Here is a 20,954-nt window from a genome sequence, read left to right as displayed (position 1 = left end):
AGCTTTTTAAAAAGCAAATTTCTTAAAAATCTACTGAAAGATTAGTAGTTAGTTAATTTATTTTGAGAAATGTAAATCTCAGGAAATATGTGTCGTACAGATGTCTATTAGCACTCAAATTAAAGCTAGTTTAATGGAGTATAAAGAAGTTTATGAACTTTACCTTCGTAGGAATAGTAGTTTTCATGATATTTGCTAAAATAAATTGATTTATAGTTGTTCTACGGACGGCCCAGATACAATTTTAAGTATTTAACAAATATATAAGAACAATATTTTACCGCCCATTGTCATTTCATTTGATAAGCTTGATATCTTGGTACAGTTCTTCATGTATCGTAGTGGCACTTTTCGCCATTAAATTCTCACAAACCGAACCCATGACCAATGATAAAGTTAATGATATCATAAAATACAAAAAAAATTATAGGACTATAACACATATCTAGAATTATTGTAGATTTTCATAGAGACCATAAATCAAACCTTTTTAGATATTAACATTGACACAACTGTTAAGTCAAAAATTACTGAGAACACAGATTTAAAGTTATTAGAATGGTTTTGTGATATGGTTTTCTCAATATATAAAAAACGTAAATATGTCTATTAGGGCTCATATTTTAGCAATTTTATTCTACTTTGAATGATGTTCTCTTAGGTTTTCTGGTGTTGGTAGTTTTAAAGATATAGAGCTCCGAATGAAAAATCAATTATTCTTAACGTTTTGAAACAGCCGTCATGTTTCATTCCCCCAACCTATACTTGGCAGACTAAACAATTTTGACTAGTAATTATACATAGTTTTCATTATAGTAAACAAAAATTGGGGTTTTATGGGGGAAATAAATACCTTTTAACTCCTCTTGGGTTCTTTTACTATTATTTACGGAAATGTATATTCAACCTGTAAAAAATATATTTCTACTTATCTCTTTAAGTGAATTAACAAATCCTTTCATAGTTTATATTTTTTTCATTTTTATTACCAGATAAAATTTTATATGGTCAATTACTTGAAAATAAAATAAAGGTATAACGATCGATTTTATTATAAAACCAAAATTGTAAGTCATGTCAGACTAATTAAATGAAGACACGGCCCAACTGATATTAAAAAAAACTTAATTTTAAATTGCGATTCTGAGTTTAATCAAAATCGTTTGAGCTGTTTTCGAGAAAATCGAAAAATTACGAAAAATCGATTCTATAAAGTACCTCCTGAGAGACGATTTTAAACGCTGTCACGTCCTTGCTAAACACCCGCCATAAATTTGTAATTTAAGTTTAATACGACCCAAACGCACACACTCCAAATGTAATAAAAGATTTCTTTAGAAACAGTCCCTAGTATTCGCTTAATTTCTGAAATTCTGTTAGTATTTTTTAAATTAATTTTTATTGTTCCGGAGAAACGAGCCATTTTTGGAATTTTTCAATTTAATTACTAAAAATAACATTATTTTACAGAGACAAATTTCTCTTAATTAAATAATCTCTCTCTCTCTCTCTCTCTCTCTCTCTCTCTCTCTCTCTCTCTCTCTCTCTCTCTCTCTCTCTCTCTCTCTCTCTCTCTCTCTCTCTCTCTCTCTCTCTCTCTCCACCCTCTCTTTTGTATTCACAACTTTCATTTTTGAATACTAAAAGAAAGAAATTATGAGTTTATGATAGCAGAATTATGAAACAAATTGTTTATACTTACATGTCTTATATAATAAGAAAATATCTGATAATATATAAGATATAATGAACAAAATAAATAAATATATATGGAGTAAGATAAATTGAAGGGGATGGTCAGAGCTAAGGTCAAGAATGAAGAAAAAATAGTAATATCTATTTATTTATTTTCTGTTGACGTTTCGACCTACGCTTCAGGTATTCATCGGGGTTCTTAGGGATGAATGTATAATGATAATGCTTTATAACAAGAAACAGTGGATACTTAATGATAATTGTTTAAGTATTTGAAAAAATTAATTAAAAAATATGATTTGTACGTATCATGTAACATACACTACTTAATAATTGGAAAAAGAATAAACAAAAAAGTAATAGATCAAACGTGTTTTCATTTTTGCTAATACTGGCCCGATTATTTTTTTTTTTAGTTTAGTATTGAAAAGAGTTTTGTCATCTTTCAAATAAGTGATATTTAGTAAACTAAAAAAAAAAATATTAATGGAAAGGCTATGTCTCCTACGTTGTTTTTTCTGCGTAGGAAACAAATTCCAGCTTATTTGATCCGAGGTTGAAGTGCTCAACTGATATACCAGATAACCCCGAACCACTTAAAAATTGTTCTAGGAGATATGATATGGATTTAAAATGCACCCTCACACCTAAAGGTACCGAGAAAAAACCTATTATTTTCGGGAATAATACGACATAAGTGAACACAAAAATACTTTTAACTCTGTGAGAAATATGAAGACGATTTTGTTTTTGGTAATTTCATAAGGAATAGAGGAAAAATTCTCATAGATATCGCATACAACAGAGAAATGTTCTCTGGGGTGGTTTTTCTTGGGTTAGTGTTAGTTTTGACAAAAGTTTGTTTTATGATGGATTAATCATACATATTATTGAATAATTTAATTTTTATCATTCCTTAGATAAATGTATTTGTGTATAACATTTTACCCATATGTTTTGTTGTTGTTTATAATTGGAGTTTTTACTTTGCAGAAAATTGTTCAGAGGTTTAACTCAGCACCTTATTATATCACAGTGTCTCCTTTTTAATTTATTTACTTAATAATCTAAATAAAACAAAAACAAAATAAGTAATTGATCAACTTGTACCATGTTTATATTTAAATTCTTTATTTTTCAGTGCAATGCGACAAAATGTTCTAATTTTAACAAATGATCAATTTATCACCTACCGTAAAAAAATAGACTTTTAAAAAAAATATAGTTGATTTAAAAATCCTTTTACCATAATAAAGTTTATAGAATACTTGATCAAATCGATAAATAATTTGAGATAAAACAAAAAAATAATCTCAATTCAGTTATTATTTCTCTTCTAAAATTTATATTAAAGCTCTCAAAACTTTTTGAATTCAACTTAGTTTATGTGTTATAAATTCCAAGTTTTGTTGATGCTTCAGGAGGGGATAAATCTCTAAACTATGCATATTTTTGGAATTTCTGAAATGTTTCTAAGTTTAGATTTGTCTACTTTCCTCGCCACATATTCCAGTACCTCTACACTTAAATACCCTCCCCCCTCAATACATTTCTAAGAAGTTAATAATATCGCTGGCTGATGGGTGACACATATTTGAATTAATTAAAGGCTGAGATAATAAGCTGACCTTCACAGTGGCTTTAATCATAAGTCATTACAGTCTGTAATCACTGGTCAGTGATGTCTCACCCAGCTAGCAATAAAAATATCATTATGCGATAATTTGCGGTTTGGCAACACTGCCATTAGTACTCAAGTTTTCAGTATTTGGAATATAATTTTTTTAAAAATTATTTATTGATATTTACAACAACAATATTTAAAAAAAATTATAAAATTGTAAAAATTATATAAAAAAATAAAAAATTGATTCAAGATCATAATAGTTTGATACAGGTATTAGAGAAACTATCAAATGGTAACACTCAAATAACATTTCTACATTAACAGGTCTCGAGGCCATTTTCTTTTCAGGCAAGAAAGGTAAGAACCTAGTGGGTTTGAATTGTTATTGAGTTTATAAGGGAAGAATATATATATGATTCGGGCTAGTTCGGTTACATATGGAAAATTAAGGTCTTAATAGATGATTTTATTTTTGACAAAGTAAGGAATATTGAGGATTTTACGAAAGATTTTGGATTGTACGGATTGGATACGAGCGGAATTCGAATGTTTAGTGGAGCCCCAAAGCCCGAAGCCCCCAAATCAACTTCGTATATCTAGACAGCCCTTATTATAGTCAAGTAGATCAGTCTTTTAGATTGGAAGTTTAGACCATTTGTCTGGTAAGTGTTGTAAAAATGGGAATCGACGTGCAGTTTCCTGTGTAGGGGTTCTAAGTTAGTCGTTTGTCCAGATGTAACCCTAGGTAACGGATCTGTTCGACAAGATTATTAAATAATTCAATTATTAAAGAATGCTGTAGGGCAGGAAGTCATGGGTTTACAATGAAGGGTAAATATGATTTGGTGGGATTCATTGGAATTAATTTTAATCCTTTAATTTCGACACCATTTTTCGGGGGTTGTGGTCTAAACACTCATTTTATTTAAGTTTAATAAAAATTCTACCAATTATTTGGTAGAAAGAAAAGTTTCTTTTTCTTAACAGATTACGCGTGTATCCACTTTAGAACTATTCTAATCAGACTTTAAAAATATCAACAGAACATAAAATGGCTGAAAGGACAGTCGTTAATCCAAATAAGCTTGGTAAGAGTCAGATTAACCCAGTGACAAGAACCCTAACTCGAATAGTTTACTTAACCAAATGTTTACTTAATTTTATCTTCACATCACAGCCTTCTAAATCGAAAGTCAAGGCTTCTCGTAAATTTTATTCCAAGCCTACAGGATTTTCCTCTTGACCTTTGCCTGAGTCCAAGGCCTCATGAATCTAGGTCAGGCTTAGCTCTACATTTGTTTACTGGCCTGTGTCTTTCGTCTTGCTACTTCTACTTTGACAACTGATTCTTCGAACATTAATAATTGTTTATAACATTCAATATTTTTACCTTTTCCACTCTTCAAAGTTTTTAAAACAATTTGGTTTGTGACTTTTTTTGTTATAATGAGCCGCTATTAACCCCCCCCCCCTTTCTTTATTATATTTACTATCATTCCAATTGACTGCACATTGCTTAGTATGCTATCAAATACGACCATTAAAACACGCGATTTTTTTTTATATTTAAGTTATAACTTGAACAGTCCTTAAGTTAGTCAGCTCAGGCTGCAAGAAATGTTAACCACGGCCTTCGGGGAAGGGTGAACTCACCATTCGCTGGTACGTTAAAATATTTTTGTCTGATGACAGATTTGGCCGGAGGAAGGCGATGAACTTAGACTTTTAAATATTCTTATGAAACAACCTTTGAGTGCTCGCAGACATCTGAACGTATAATGGTTCTCAAGACTCATCAATTTTCACTGGTAATTATACGTAGGGTTAATTGAAGGGGTAATGTTACAACTAGTAAATTTTAAGAAAACAAAGTTCAATTTTTTTTTTTGTTGTGTACATAGCCTCTTCTACATCTAGATAGCTCAGTTATTATTTGGATTTTAAAGTTAGAGTAAAGATTTAGAAAACCAAAAAATGTTACATAGCCAGAACACAAGTTCACGATAGGCACACATGGAACCAAATTTGTTCCTTGATGACTAAAACATACGAGTCTATCTGTAGATCTATATGTATATAGATGTATCTGTAGATCTATATGTATATAGATGTATCTGTAGATCTATATATCTGTAGATCTATATGTATATAGATGTATCTGTAGATCTATATGTATATAGATGTATCTGTAGATCTATAAATGTAAATGAATAGTTCTGTTCTGTAGAGGTAGACAATTATTAATAAAAACCCAGGAATGATAGTATCCTCTGTTTAATATTTTTTAATCGTTTTTGAATACATATTATTTTCCTACTATGTAAATTCTATTGGTTGATATTTACTTCTGACATTCTCGTATGACATACATTATAAAAAGAGGTTAAGTCCCATTCAGTTGGAAATTGACAAAATCATTTCCTTGAATGTAATAATAATTCTTTTTAATATATAATTAAACATTTCATTAAACTCAACAGCAGTAATCGTGAGAGATTATCCAAAGATACCAAGAAACTTATAAGACTATAACATAAAAAATTAAAATTAAATTAAAAAAAAAAAACTAGTATATTTTTTCTTCTAAATACAATAGTTTTTGAGATGGAGCCAATTATTATTTATAACAAACAATGTTGTAAACTTTAAGAGGTAAAATAAGCGGCAGTTTCAATGAAACTGATGGAGTACTTTTTTCCCCCTGTTTACCCCCTACCAGAGTGAGAGGATCGAGTTCAAGTCATCCCCTACCCCTGGCTGGAATCGACCCGGCGCCACTGTAGATATGAGGTTGCTAAGTAGACACCTCAACTGGCTCAGCTACAACGGCCTTCCTGATATGACAAACCACAATGCGTTTATCGGAGCATTCCCAAATCATGCCAAAATAAAACGATACGAGATATGATTCAGTATTACTCATATCCGCCTCTGGGCACTGGAAACAGCTGATTATTTAAATAGTATCCCTCAGCTGCAGATAACAGTGTTATTCACGCTTCAATTATTTTGATACTATCTTTTAATTTATCTTGCAGTCAAAGTCTTTGTCAACCATTACTACCTTCCTTCCTTGTCGGATGACTCCGATGGTCTTTTTCAAACCACGAAACTTATAAATAGAATGAAATCATGTTGAATATCTTTTAATGATGTGCATTCCTGATATAAAGTTTTTATAAGATCAGAGTTTAAATACTTTACTTGCAAACCGGACAATGCTTCACAATTGTTAGATATACAGGTCCAGATAGATTAATTGAACACAATTGAAAGTTTGATATAAATTAATTACTTACATATTGGATTAATAAGTTTATAGCAGTAAATAAAATCATATAATAAATATATATGGTAAAAAAATAGAAATGATTTCAACACGAATCCACCAATCTACACGAAAATCGGGAAAATGGTTTGGGGTTCTCTAAACTGCACTACAGGGCTCAAACCGGATCCAATTAAACAAATTAGAACCGGAGGTATAAAATAAAATGTTTCCAATATTTTCTTTATTTTAAACTAATATTTTGTCCTCATATGGACATTAAATCTAAATTTAATTTTAAATTTTTTTGAAAACCAGTGTTTAATGGATTCAGACTTCATAGAACAATTTTTTGACCTACATCACTGAAATATTTATTATTTTTATTTTTATTGAATTCCACTAACGGCTGTTGAACAGATTCGATACTTAGGACTCCATCTTGACAAGAGACTTACTTGGAATCCACATACAAGACTGAAACGACAAGAAACTGCTCGTAGATTCCGACTGCTGGAACACCTACTTCACAAACGCTACTTACAAAAAATGATTATACACTACGATAATCAGACCAATTTGGACATATGGAATTGAGCTCTGTGGCTCTACCAAACCATCAAATTCCCCCTCATCCAATCCTTACTATCCAAAATCCTACGTAAAATCGTTAATGCTCCTTATTACGTTACCAATAAACTCATCCACTAAGACCTTAACATCCTATTCGTTGCAGATTTGGCCCAAAACCGATAAGCGCCTTTTCATTCAAAACTCCTTACTCATCCTAATCCATTAGTTCTTAATCTCTCATCCGGAACAATCCCTGATAAATCTCCGAGGCGTCTGATTTTCAAGAGTAAATGAAACATTCCATATATTTAATTATTGTATTTATTATTTTTTTAAAGTTGTAAATTACATTAAATAAATAAATTTGAAAAAAAAATGAATAAAAATCATTTAATAGAATCAGTAATATTATTTCTTAGAATGAGACAAATCGATTGGCATATAATAACCAAGAAAAAAACGGACACTTTCTGAGCTACGCTCCAAATATGTTTAATTTTGAGAATTACATTTTTTTTTTTTTTACCGAAAAAATCGGTACAGCCAATAAACATCTCTGAAAAATCCTGAACATCTAGCAAAAAGCCCATCACAATCCGATGAACGGTACGGTAGTGCATAAAGTACCAACGAACAAATATTGATTTTTATAAATCAGATTAAAATTAAATTAAGCCACGAAGGGTCAGGGGAGCAGTACTTTGTAAGGAAGTACTTTTACTAGACCAACGGTTGAGCAAGGAGGTGATTAGGTCAAAGTCACGCTCCTCCGCCAGGTTTTTATGAGGTTGGGTAGACCCTGGAGTGCTCCCGAACCTACAGAGCTAACTTAACGGCTACAGTTAACAGATAATAATTATCTTCCATAGCCGGATTTGAATCCGGGTCATTGGTGTTAGTAGTCCATTACCTTACCAATGAGCTACACACTCCCATATATTATATAATGTATAATTAATGATATTTCACTTTAAACCAAACATTAATTATGTTTTAAGTTGATTAAAAAGATATCGGATGAACCTCGAAAATCAGCAGGGCATAAAGTAAAAACACAAACCAATTGAATTTTATACATTAGATCAATGTATAAGGACGTGCAAGCAATTGCGATATAAAACAACCATTTAGGAGGTGTTTTGTTGATAAAAATAAAAACCTGTGGGAGCAAAAGAAATAGAAAAATAAAAAATGTTGGATTATGATCGAAATTCAAACTAAATTTTTGTTGACTTTCATTGCTTTTTCCTTGTAATTTGTTTTAGATATTTCGACGAATATTGGGCAAGTAAAACGTCTTCGTTTAGAACTCTACTCTTTTTTTTTTTTTTCAAAATTTCTTGCAATCCTTTTTCGTCTACTCCTCCATTGTTCAATAGGTAAAATTGCCTGGTTTATAATTACTTCAGTTTGGATTAAAATGTTTGTGTCTTTTGGTCCCATATAGTATCATCATACATAAGTGCGTGTGAATGTATAGACTGGAATAATACTTTGCTACTGTATCATGTGGTTTACTGTCAAACTATCACGCCTGATCTTTTGGGAGAATGCTCTCACAACAGTAAATACTATTATAAGGTCAACCATCATACCATTTACACCATGGCACTGAGAGTAGTTGAAAATTGTGAGGGAATTATAACTTTGGTGCCTTCAAATGTTACAAATTCTATACTGCATATAACTAAATATCTTATAACATGCAACATATAAATAAATGAATTTAAATTTTATCCATTATAGAGTCAAAACATTTTATTCTCTTTTTAAGTCCGACGTTTCGGCCAATTCGGCCATCCTCAGGGACAATATTAATATAATTTAAAAACACAACTTCATGCAGGCTATTCTGCCCAGGTCAATTCAATAATTTCTGTAATTAGTCAATTTTCACATATAAGAAAAATTAAAATTCTTTATCGCAGTCACTTATTTGTTAAAATTTATCACAACCTGAGGATGGCCGAATTGGCTGAAACGTCGGACTTATAAAGAGAATAAAATGTTTTGAGACTATAATGGATAAAATTTATTTATTTAAACAACATTAACCAGTCTCAAGAAAGTGTTTAAGATTATAAATAAAATGCGACATGTATTTCATTCACTATTGATTTTTTCTGTTACTAACTTATTATTTATTACATTGGTATTTTCACTTATAGCTTATGATATTATTAAGTGAGTAGCTCAGTTACGAACGCGGTCGATTCACAAAATGAGCAACCAGTTGTTTCATATTTTCATACGGTAATACTAAAGCTATTTAAAAAAAAAAATGGCCTGAAACAGGATAAAACTGCCTTCAAATAAGGCCGGATTCAGTGGATCCAATCACAGCAGAGTATTTGGACCACATGATCACCCAAGTACTTTCCCAACCTTTGATTAAGTGTTTTTGTATTCTTAACGAAATACGTTTTTCTAGATCTCATGAAAAATGTTGCTAACTGGACCAGCCATGTTTGTAACTAAATAATTCATATAATAATGCTCTGGTTAAAATCAGTGTCGCAATTTTGCAGCTTCGACAGAGTCACGATGTTACGACGAGCTGGGCTGCCTCAACCTTACCAAAGATTGGTACCACCTCATCTACAGGCCCTTCAATGTCTTTCCTCTTCCCCGGCAGACCATCGACACCAAGTTCATCCTCTACACTAGGCTCAACCCGACAGAGGTTAGTATTTATAAAGGACTCCTTGTTCCGTTCGTTCTCTATTACCTAATTATTCTAATGGCTGTGATATTCTCAGGGTCAGATACTCCGGGCGACAGACGACCCCGGGATAGAGAAGTCCAACTTCGACCCCAAGAAACAAACCAAGTTCATTATTCACGGCTTCATAGACACACCCCTCAGCTCTTGGGTCAAGGTAAGCAGACTGACAGTCTTAGCAAACTAACTGTCCATTCAGTCTTGTCCGTTTAATATCGTCTATCGTTTCCAGGAGATGCGGCTGGAACTGCTGAAGCACTCGGACTGGAACGTGATCGTGGTCGACTGGGCCGGAGGTTCCTTGCCCCTCTACACGCAGGCCACGGCCAACACTCGCTTAGTGGGGCTAGAGTTGGCCTTCTTCATCAACGTCCTCAAGGTAATTTAGAAAATGTATAATTTTATTTTATTTTGGAATTTTCTCTTCCATACTAAATATTAGGGAGAGTTTTAACAGGTTCCATGTTTTAAACAATCATAGTACCTGAGAAACGATTTTAGTTTTTTTTTATCTGGAGTTTAGAGTCCTTTTGTTTCCAAACTTAAATCAGGAAAGACGGGTTATCTTGATTGCTAATCTAGTCTAACCAATAAAAAAATGGAGCTTTATCCCATTATTGTTGATTTAGTCCTTCAGGAAATATAAGTCAACCTGCTCCGAGTCGCGAGAATACCGAATTCGTGGCCTAACGCTCGGGTATCCACGGCCTATTTAGTTATTTGGATCAGAGCATTGTGTATAAGTGTAAGAGAAGAATAAATATTTCCAGAAACAGAAGAACATAGAGCAAAAAATATACAGACACCATATAAAAACAAAAAGAAGAAATTGAAATGTATAGAAAATTAAATCGAAATAGTTGGAACACAACGGGATAGTCTTTGTATATATTTCAAAAAGGCTTACGATTCTATTGACCGCCAGAAGCTGTATAATATTTTAATTGAATATAGAATAACGAAGATGTTGGATTTTCATGACCGAAACGTTTAATAAGGTATGAATGGGTAATCATTATTCAGAGAAGTTCAAGGTTCGGACAGGTTTTAAACATGGCGATTCTTTATCACCTATCTTATTTAATTTAGCATTTGAATACGTTATCAAAAATGTGATGCATATCGAAAAGGGTTTAACTTTAGGTGGTAAAATACCGGTGCATCCGTATGCTGATGATCCTAACCATTCAACTACAATGGTTTCCGGTCAATGGCGCGCTTGAAAAAAAATGAGATAATTAGAATTTGAAGAGTTTTTCACCTCGAAAACCTACAACTTGTTTTCTCGACATAAATTCAACTTTTAGCAAAAATATGGGTTAAAGTCATTCATCATGATAGTTTATATGTTGAGGATTAATATCACTGTGTGGATTTAATACTGAAATGTATACATAACTTTTTATGCACACAAATTTTCATAACAACCTAGTATTTAAAATATAAATAAAAAAAATTCTTCTTTTGCTACCTTGATAAATCAAATTTATTTGTTGTAAATGGGTGTTTAGAACTTCGTACTTTCTGAATTTTCCTTGAAAAGACGGGAAGTGAAACATTCTAACTTTTAAAGTACCAAACTATGGGTTCAATTATACGATTTTAAATTGCAGGGAACATACTCCCTTAGAAGGAAAGTAATGATTTGAAAACATTTAACGCTTTCTACGAGTCACTGAGGACCTCCTTGCAGAGGTCATCTTGCATCTCCTGGTACCAAGCGTTTCCTGAAAAGTGCACAAGTTGCGAGAGATTATTGAGTAAGCGCCTGGTTCTTCGGACGAACTCTGACCCCCAACAGAGCTTAGGTATTCAGTTTCGATTCTCAACGGGTATTAGCTATTTTTTTAATACGCTGAAATCATTAATGATACATGAAAAAAAAGAGGAACGATGCGTGGCTGTTTTTTTTTTTACTTAGATAGCTTCGATATAATTTATTTCGCTAAGTTAGCTCTTAGAGATTTAAACAATTAGTATTGTAACGGATACTGTTCAAACCACCTCAAATTGACGATGTCTTTTGATGTGTTGGAAAGCCTTTAGATGAAAAAAAAAAAAAAAAAAAAAAGCCAGTTCGGAATATAAACTTTTATTTGACTAAGCTAACAAAAGAAAACATAAACAGAAAATAAACAAAAGAGTTAGAATAAAATAGTGAATAAAAGCAAAATAAAGAGGCCTTTTTGACAAAAATTTACAAAATATATAAAATAAATTCTGTTCTACGGGCCGAAAAAAGTTCATCCACTCCGATATGACAGAGGAAGATAGTTTGCTGTCAAGATGTAAAGGTCGCCGCTCCACAATTCTCAAACTGGTCCAAAGTTGGTGGGCCCACGCTTGTTCTGGCTCATCAACAGTCGAAATATACAAAAGCCAAGATGGCCACACTAGCACTTAATGAGGGCAGACAGGGTCTGGTTGTTGTAATGAATTATACGAGTCGTTGAATCAGCAATAACTCATATTCCAGTCAAAGGCCAGAAACGCAGAAAAGGTGTGGTTCCGGATTGTAATGTCGACTAAAACGCTTAAAATGTCCAAAAAAATAATATCAACTAAGCTCAGATTGTAATGGCCACGAAACTGATTTAAAAATAAAATTGGTCGGCTGTTGCTAGTCGATGACTTAGCAACTGTTTCTTTTACACTTAATTATAAAAGATTTACTAATAAACAAAAAAATTTAAATAAAATAAATGTAATTAAATTAACTACTGATACGAAATAAACACTATTTACAAAATACTCGTCAGTAAAATATATTTATTTATGCGGGCATTTCCACCTGAATTTTAGTCAATACATTCTCTGTTTTCGTTCTTGCCTATTTTATCATATATATCGTTTTCTCTCTCATTTTATTATGTTGATTTAAATTGATTTCACTATGTATATATGTTTAATCATAACTTACATATTTTATTTCAATTACTCATCATTTACATTTTCTTACGCACCATTCATTTTGTTTATTTCTTTATTTAAAAGAGCACTTTGTGATTTTCAATAACTTATTTTATCATTTGTTTTGTATAATTCTTACCTTTATAATATTATCTTTTATCTTCTACTAGCAGACCCGGCAATGATTGGCTATTGCTATATTTGAAGATATATCATATACATTAATTGAACACTATTGAAACCTTGGTATCAATTAACATATAGATAAAGTGATAAGACGGTAATTACAGTAACATTGATGCCAACAGCTAACTTCACTTTATAATCATTAATACTGCTACGATTTAGTTGATTTTTTCTTAATATTTTAGTCAATTTGATTATCTATGATGTTTTGATGTATATACTACATAAAATACAAATAGTATTGAGACAATTCAGAAGGACTGATCTATCAAAGTGTGGTAAAAGATTTTTCAAGATTGAAACAAAGTATGTATTAGTTTTAGCACCTCGAGAATCCCTTAAATACGATTTTTGGAAAAAATCAAATTAAAAGTTTTTGGACTAAAATTTTCGTCTCTTGAAAAATATAATTAACTTCATCATGACTCGACCAATCTTGGCAGTGAATTATGGCTCTATAAGCTGCACCAAAGTGGACAAACCGGATCTAATTGAACGAATTAGAATATGAGATATAACATAAAACGTTTGAAGTTTGTCTTTGTTTGAAATTAATATTTCGTCCTTATAAGAGCTAAATTAAAGCTTGTTAATTTAGGATTAAAAAGGAGACATTCAGCTTTCTAATGTCTGTATTAATGTAGGAATTGGATAAAATCCAGAAAAAAAAATCAAAGTGAGAAGTAGTTTTCACGATATTTGACAAAATGTTGGCTTATAGCTGTTCGGACAAAAATTTTGACTTATGAAAAAAATGTCTGCCAGGACTCAAATTAAAACTAGTTAAAAGTACAATAGAGAAGTTTATAACGTTTTCTTTGTAGGAGTAGTATTTTTTATACTATTTGACAAAATTAATTCACAAAATGTTGATTTCTAGTTGTTCTGACAGACTTTTTGGATTTATGAAAAACAATATCTCAGGACCTATTAGACGTACAGATGTCAGCTAGCACTCAAATCAAAGCTAGTTTAATCCGCTATAAAGTAGTTTATATCACGAATCTTCGTAGGGGTAATAGTTTTCATGATATTCAAATATGAATATGAATTTTGCACATGAAATTGTGTCCAAATCAATTTATTTTAGCAAATATAATGAAACCTACAACCATAAGTTTACTTTAAAATGTAAGATGATATAAATATACACACTTGTATACCAAAATTTGCCTAATTTAAAATTTTAATTTTTAATAATTCACACATTAAAGCTAAAACCTTAAAATTAAAAATGGCTATTAACCTAAAAATATACGGCTATTTTGAGAATTTTGCCATATTAGGCTTAGCATCCCTAGGGAGTCGTAAATTTTTACCATTGTCTTTTTCAAGCAGTTTTTTTTATATAATTAAAAGAAATAAATTAGTTGTCAATTACATCCAAGATGACTAATAATTTATCTGAATTAAAGTAAAAGTGGAGAGAAAAAATTACCATTTTATCAAATTTTCATCGAGGGATGTAAATAAGTACTTTTAATTTAACTAATTACAAATTCACTCGGGTGAAGGATCAACAGTGATTGTTTTAAAAATTTGCATAGTTCAATAAAGCCCATTAATTATCAACGCCCATACTCACTTAGCTTAAAATCCGACATCTATTGCTTTTAATCACTCTATTGAATATTTATTTAACAAATTTCACTAAAAATAAATTGTTGATAGTATCTTTTTTTAATATCTAAGTTATTTATAATATTTCCAAAATAAATATATTGTATGACTGAAATAATCAATTAATATTACACAGCATCCATTAATATTGAAGCTTATAGAGAAACCGGCGTTGAACTCTGCAATGATTCTAAGCCCGCGTGTTTGGACAGTACTGCGGGTTCAATCTCATAACGCCTAGGCGTTCTTGATGGACCCTTTCAATTTATTCTGTATCGATCATAGTTATAAATATTTTGTATTCTACATCAGTCAAATCGAGATTTTGCTTTCTATATCCGATAAATCGATAATTTAGTTCTGATAATCTAGAGAAACCGATGTTTTTCTTCGATAGTGCAGAGACAGATCTACGGTGGGTGGAGAAATCTTGTACGGAAATCATCAAGGCACTGGATCCCAAGAAGACCGAATATATTATTTTCTTCTTCCAGAAGAACAAGCCTCATTTCCCTAAAGTCTATAGGGTATCAGGATGCGAGAATATACCGGCAGGTAGTTTAGTGTACCTGGGTGTTACCCTTTAAAAACACCTGACACTAGCTTGCCACTGCCATAACAAAATAAAGCTAGTTAAGACCAAGAATTACAGAACTAATTACTTGCTTACACCTCCTAACTTTTCTATCAGCCTCAAATTAGTAATTTATATTAGTATATTCCCAAAATCTCCAATCCCATATCACAGCCCTCGAAGATTGGTGTCGTAATTGGAGGATTAAGATAAATTCCAACAAATCACCTTTGCCCTTCGTCGTAAACCTACTGACTGCCCTACAGTTTCATTTAACGGTGTTACTCTTACCCCTGTCGAACAGATCCGCTACCTTGGACTACATTTGGACAAGCGATTAACCTCACACTAGACTGAAAAGACTGGAAACTGCACGTCAATTTCGACTATTACAGCACTTACTAGACAAACGGTCTAAACTTCCAACACATTACAAAAGACTGATCTACATGACTGTAATAAGGCCAATCTGAACATAGGGAGTTGAGCTTTTGGGCTCCACTAAACCTTCGAATTCCTCTCGTATTCAATCCTTACAATCCAAAATCCTTCGTAAAATCCTCAATGCTCTCTACTTTGTCACAAATAAAATCATACATAAAGACCTTAATGTTCCCTATGTAACCGATCTAGCCCGAACCAGATATCACTCCTTCCATTATAAGGTCTCTAACCACTCAAACCCCTTAGTTTGTAATCTTGCATCCTCTTCCACTCCTGACAATCCTCCGAGGCGCCTGAAAAGAAAATGACCACGAGACCAGCTAAGGTAAAATGTTTCTTCCAATGGGTAGTTTTTTCTACACGTCTGTAACACTCCAATTTAACTTAGATCAGATTTACTAAATGTATTATAATGTACAGTTGTAAATAGCAATAAATAAATATTAAAAAAAAATAAAAATACATTAGTATATTAGACCGGAACTCATCTACGGAGCATTTATGCAGCCTAACATACCATCCACAACAGCAAAGAAGCTCCAATAGTTTTAACGTAGTGTCCTGACACGTATTGTGATGCATTCTTCTTTACAAAAAGCGAAAACTTACTACATTCATATTAAACTTGGACTGCCGACAGTGACAGAATTAATCTTACGGAGGCACATAAAATTATTTGATAGACATCAATATTGCACTAACCCAAAATTCCGGACATTAAAAACAAGACGTCCACAAAGATAGGAAACACACATAAACAGTATCAGACTCGACTGAGGGCTACGAACTGAGTACTGACAAGACAACTAGTAAGCCCCTGTCATCTGACATGAGACACAAGACCGTTTTCCATCAATATCCGTCGTATTTCTTTTCCTCAGTCCGTTCTTAAAATGCATCAAATGCAGTAAAAGTTTTTGATTTGATCAACGCTCACTATCCCTCTCCCCTTCCTAACATCAAATCCCTACACATCAATGGGGCTTAGATAAAACAATAAAAATTATTCGATATTATAGTTTGTTATTGATCTGATAAAAAAAATAACGATAATAAAAATGTCTTTACCTTCTCACTGGTGTTACATTATTATCGATAACAAATATTCAAATAAATTCATAACGCTATTTGCGTGGATTAGAAGGGCTACCGTTACAATTTCGCTAGTAAAATTTTTTAAAAATTTACAAAGATTTTTTTAAATCAAGTATTATCAATTTTATTCTGATCTTGGCAGAGAAAACCTAATTTATTTTCCTTATATCCAATATAATATAATATACTTTGTAAATAAGAATACAATTTTGTATTTATTGATGATTTTATTTTATTTTTAGAATAAATACCAAGTGGAGCCTAAGGACATCCACTTGATAGGCCATAGCTTAGGTGCTCACACAGCTGGCTATGCAGGGCAGAACGTGCCTGGTGAGTTTCTATTTCTTCAACAATTACCATTTATTTTTTGAATGTATACCTCCATTAAGTGAGTCATTTATTTAAAAAGAAAAAATACTCGAAGTCAGTTCAAATTATATGATTCGGCTGGTTTTTTGGAAATGCACAACTCAATTAATGTTTGGTAATATTGTGAGTTCTAAATCATTATATATTATTTTAATACATTTAACAATAACTAATACCCATAATAATACAATAATTTATGATCAGCTTATAAATAAAAATAGCTCCTTAAAAATTTCTAGTTTTTTAAACAGATAAAAAAGTGTAGGGACTAATTTGATTTTAATTTGTAACTCTTACAAGATACTAATATTTGATGGCACAATTAATTGTCTAGAGCGTATGAATATTGGTGAGTTCTATTATATTTGGGGAATGTCAAAATACAGGGTTTTTCAGGGTTAAATGTCCTAATTGAAATAATGTATAATGTACCGGAAAACAAGGAAAATATATTTTTTTAAATATAATATCGTTTAGTGGAATCAGTGATATATTTTTCTTATTCTTCAGAAATACAAATCTATTGGTAAATAATAACTGTGACAAAATATATACTTTGTGAGCTAGGCACCAATTATGTTCAATTTTATTTTTACTGTTGAATGCATGATTTCAGTAGCTAAAATTTCAAATGTTTATTGTGGATAAACATTCGAACCATTCCATTTTATAAATATATTCAATAATTGTTGGTGGTGTTAATATATTATTAATATAGTTTGCCTTAAATAAAATAAGAAAAATTAATATGAAAATTTATTTACAAATATATGCTACAAATTTAACACCATTCCAATATATTTAATCTTTTCTAAAGTTATCTTACCAGATAGATTTAAGTAATCATAAAAATGTCATACAGGTCTGGGAAGAATCACAGGACTGGACCCAGCTGAACCATATTTTCAAGGAATGCCCAGCGAAGTTCGTCTCGATCCTGGAGATGCCCAATTAGTAGATGTCATACACACAGATGGCACCTCAATCTTCTTATTAGGTAAGCCTGTATAGGAAAAATATGAAAAGAATAATATTGGAAAATCTTCATTTAAAATTATTTTTTAATTTGTTTAGTAAAAGCAAATGGAAATATACAATTATATAAAAGGTCTGTAGTTGTATTCCTTAAACTTCAACAATTAGAAAAATTAGGCATTCCTATATTGGATTCAGGGGTCCATTCATGTTTATTAATAACATTAACAAAGGTCTCTTTTTGTCAAAAATGGATGAAGCCATTTGAATGAAATTTTACATGCATTAGGTTTCTGGCAAATTATGGTACATCTACTATGAAGGATTTTTTATCCATAAAAAATATGAGCTATTTTTTCTTCTGAATTGTGAGCCCATCTACATTACAAGATATGATCTACTGTATCATTTGAAAATCCTTTCAGTCAATAGCTTCAAAGTGTTACCAGAAAAATTACTAGCTGATAGGTTTAGTTGTTTTCTTCAGATAAACTCCTTAAATCTTATTTATTCCTTAAATTTTAGTTTAAAAATATTCTGTTTAATCAACAATTATAATACATTTTAAAGAAAGGCAAATTATATGTATTTTTACATATTTACCTAACTTCATATTAATATGTATATCATTATCTTCTTGTATCAGGAATTTATCCAATCACATAAATATATTATTTTCAAATACTATGTTATTAATAGTGTTTTGTTCTCCTGAGTTTGATATTGTTTTAATTTTACTGTTTAACAGAATGTTTATTTTTTTTACTGAGATTGTGTTAAATTTTTTAATCTTATTTGCAACCTTGTTTTACTATTTTACTATTTACTACTCTTACTATTTTTGATTATGCCGATTTTTTTTTTTGAAAGGCATTTACCCTGATTCCATCCTCTAAATATCAATTTTGTAAATGATGTCAGCATAATGTTTTCTTATTTAAAATGACTACTTTATTGAAATAAAAATATAACTATTTTAATACTTTTACTCTTTTGAATACTTTAATTCTAATCTAGACTTTCCTAAAGGTTATGGAATGGTTGAACCTTGTGGACACTTGGACTTCTACCCAAACAACGGGAAGGAACAACCAGGATGTGATATAAGTGAGAACCCGCTTCCCCTGACGGTGATCAGGGAAGGGATTGAGGAGGCATCAAGGGTCCTTCTCGCCTGCTCCCATGTCAGAGCTGTCAAGTTCTTTATCGAGAGCATCAACTCCCAGTGCCCGTACCTTGCCCACCGATGTCCTTCCTACCAGCACTTTTTACAGGTTACTATAATCAATATTTGACCTAATTTAATCTGAGAGGAGGTTCGATAAATCCTTGGTAGTGATTAAATATTCAAACCTGCGTACATTGAACTCATACCACTTTTCATAAGAGTCATTCTTTAGAATCAGAAGATAGTTGACTTTGAACACTTGTGTGGTAAGTACCATTTGAATTCATTGGAGTTAGGAAAGCTCCATGCCTTGTGGAGTGTATTTTTTCTTAATCCAATTTCATTAATTTCTACATTTTCTTCAATACGTTTTAAGCTTCTTATAATTTTATTAAAAAAACAGAAAAATTCTAGGTAACCTCGCATATATTGCACAGAGCATCAAAACTTCCATTAGATAACGGCATTGAATTCATTTGTAAAAAATAGATATTGATCAATAAATTTACTTCAAATATAAATTTAACTGCTACTAGACCAATGGTTGTATTTTTTGATTTGGTCAGAATCATGCTCAACTACCAGATTTCTACCCAATTAAAAGTACCTACTTCATGAGGCTGGTTGGACCTCGGAGGCTACAGTAAAACTTTTTTTTTTATGACCCCCTTCTAGGTCATTTCTGATATATGAGGGGAGAGGGGTTAATCTACAAGTTACTGCCCTATTCTAACCATTGTGGGGGTCATGTTTTCATATTGTGGGATCACCACAGAAATAAAAGTCAACCCTCCAGACAAGATTTGAACTCCGCTATAGTCACGAGCCAGTCAAAGTTGGCACTTTAATCTCCTCGGCCACAAATGGCCTTGGCTACAGGGAAATAGAAAATAGTTATCTGCTACAGCCAGATTCAAACCTGGGTCCTTAGAGTTAGTAACACAGTACTTAACCACGGAGCTATCCACTCGCACTTAAATATTCTTTATTTTAAAGGAGTGAGACATTAACTCATCTCATTTCTTATTTTATTCTAGATGTATATGACTATTATAATATAGAATTATTAGGTTTTTATAAGTTTATTGAAAAGAAGTAGAAGGAATTTGAATTTCTTAAAGAACTACTCAAAAGGCCCTTGAAGTTGCGAGCTGTCCAAACAAAAACAAAACAAAGAAGAACAAGTATAGCTGTGTAAAATATAAAAAGGCAGTATGTTTACCTCACATTAAAATATTTTTCAAGGAATTCTTGAATTGAAAGTTCATTATTTTTTACAATTTTGGATATTAAACAATTCTTTTTTAATGTCATAGTAGAATATATTGGGTTGAATTCAGTAGCATAAATTTTTATTTTGTTTCCTTGTAAATCCCAAATTTTAAAATTTCAATTTTTTTTTAACATTTTGAATGTTTTTCTTAATTAATCTTATATCCCATAGCTTTCAAAACTCTCACCTCTCCAGTTAAACGTTAAAAGTCTAATGCTACAATTGTATAAAAATCATATAACATTTCATCAATATCTTTCAATATGGGTTTTGACTCTCTTATTGGCATGGGGATATGGGCGTTACTTTGTCAAATGTTCTAATCTCAAAAATAACTTAAGAATTGACATAGTTATAGATAGTTTGAAGCCTTATCTAAAAGGGGGTAACATTGTTTTGATAAGAAACTCTTGTTTGAATGTGAAAAATAAACATTATATTAAATATAATAT

General features: G+C 31.5%; 1 protein-coding gene across 1 annotated transcript in view; it reads left to right on the top strand.

Annotated features, from left to right (window-relative positions):
* The window catches only part of LOC106691461 (pancreatic triacylglycerol lipase), a 46,877-nt gene that overhangs the window by 14,027 nt on the left and 11,896 nt on the right, over nucleotides 1–20,954 (top strand). The window contains exons 2-7 of the mRNA XM_014437238.3: nucleotides 9,692–9,846; nucleotides 9,923–10,042; nucleotides 10,118–10,264; nucleotides 16,957–17,047; nucleotides 17,949–18,083; nucleotides 19,091–19,335. Coding sequence (XP_014292724.1) covers nucleotides 9,692–9,846; nucleotides 9,923–10,042; nucleotides 10,118–10,264; nucleotides 16,957–17,047; nucleotides 17,949–18,083; nucleotides 19,091–19,335 — 893 coding nt within the window. The remainder of the gene's footprint in view (nucleotides 1–9,691; nucleotides 9,847–9,922; nucleotides 10,043–10,117; nucleotides 10,265–16,956; nucleotides 17,048–17,948; nucleotides 18,084–19,090; nucleotides 19,336–20,954) is intronic.

Source organism: Halyomorpha halys, unplaced genomic scaffold, assembly GCF_000696795.3.
Source record: "Halyomorpha halys isolate HHAL.00 unplaced genomic scaffold, Hhal_1.1 Scaffold2362.1, whole genome shotgun sequence".
Taxonomy (NCBI): domain Eukaryota; kingdom Metazoa; phylum Arthropoda; class Insecta; order Hemiptera; family Pentatomidae; genus Halyomorpha; species Halyomorpha halys.
This window is presented reverse-complemented; position numbering and strand designations above follow the sequence as displayed.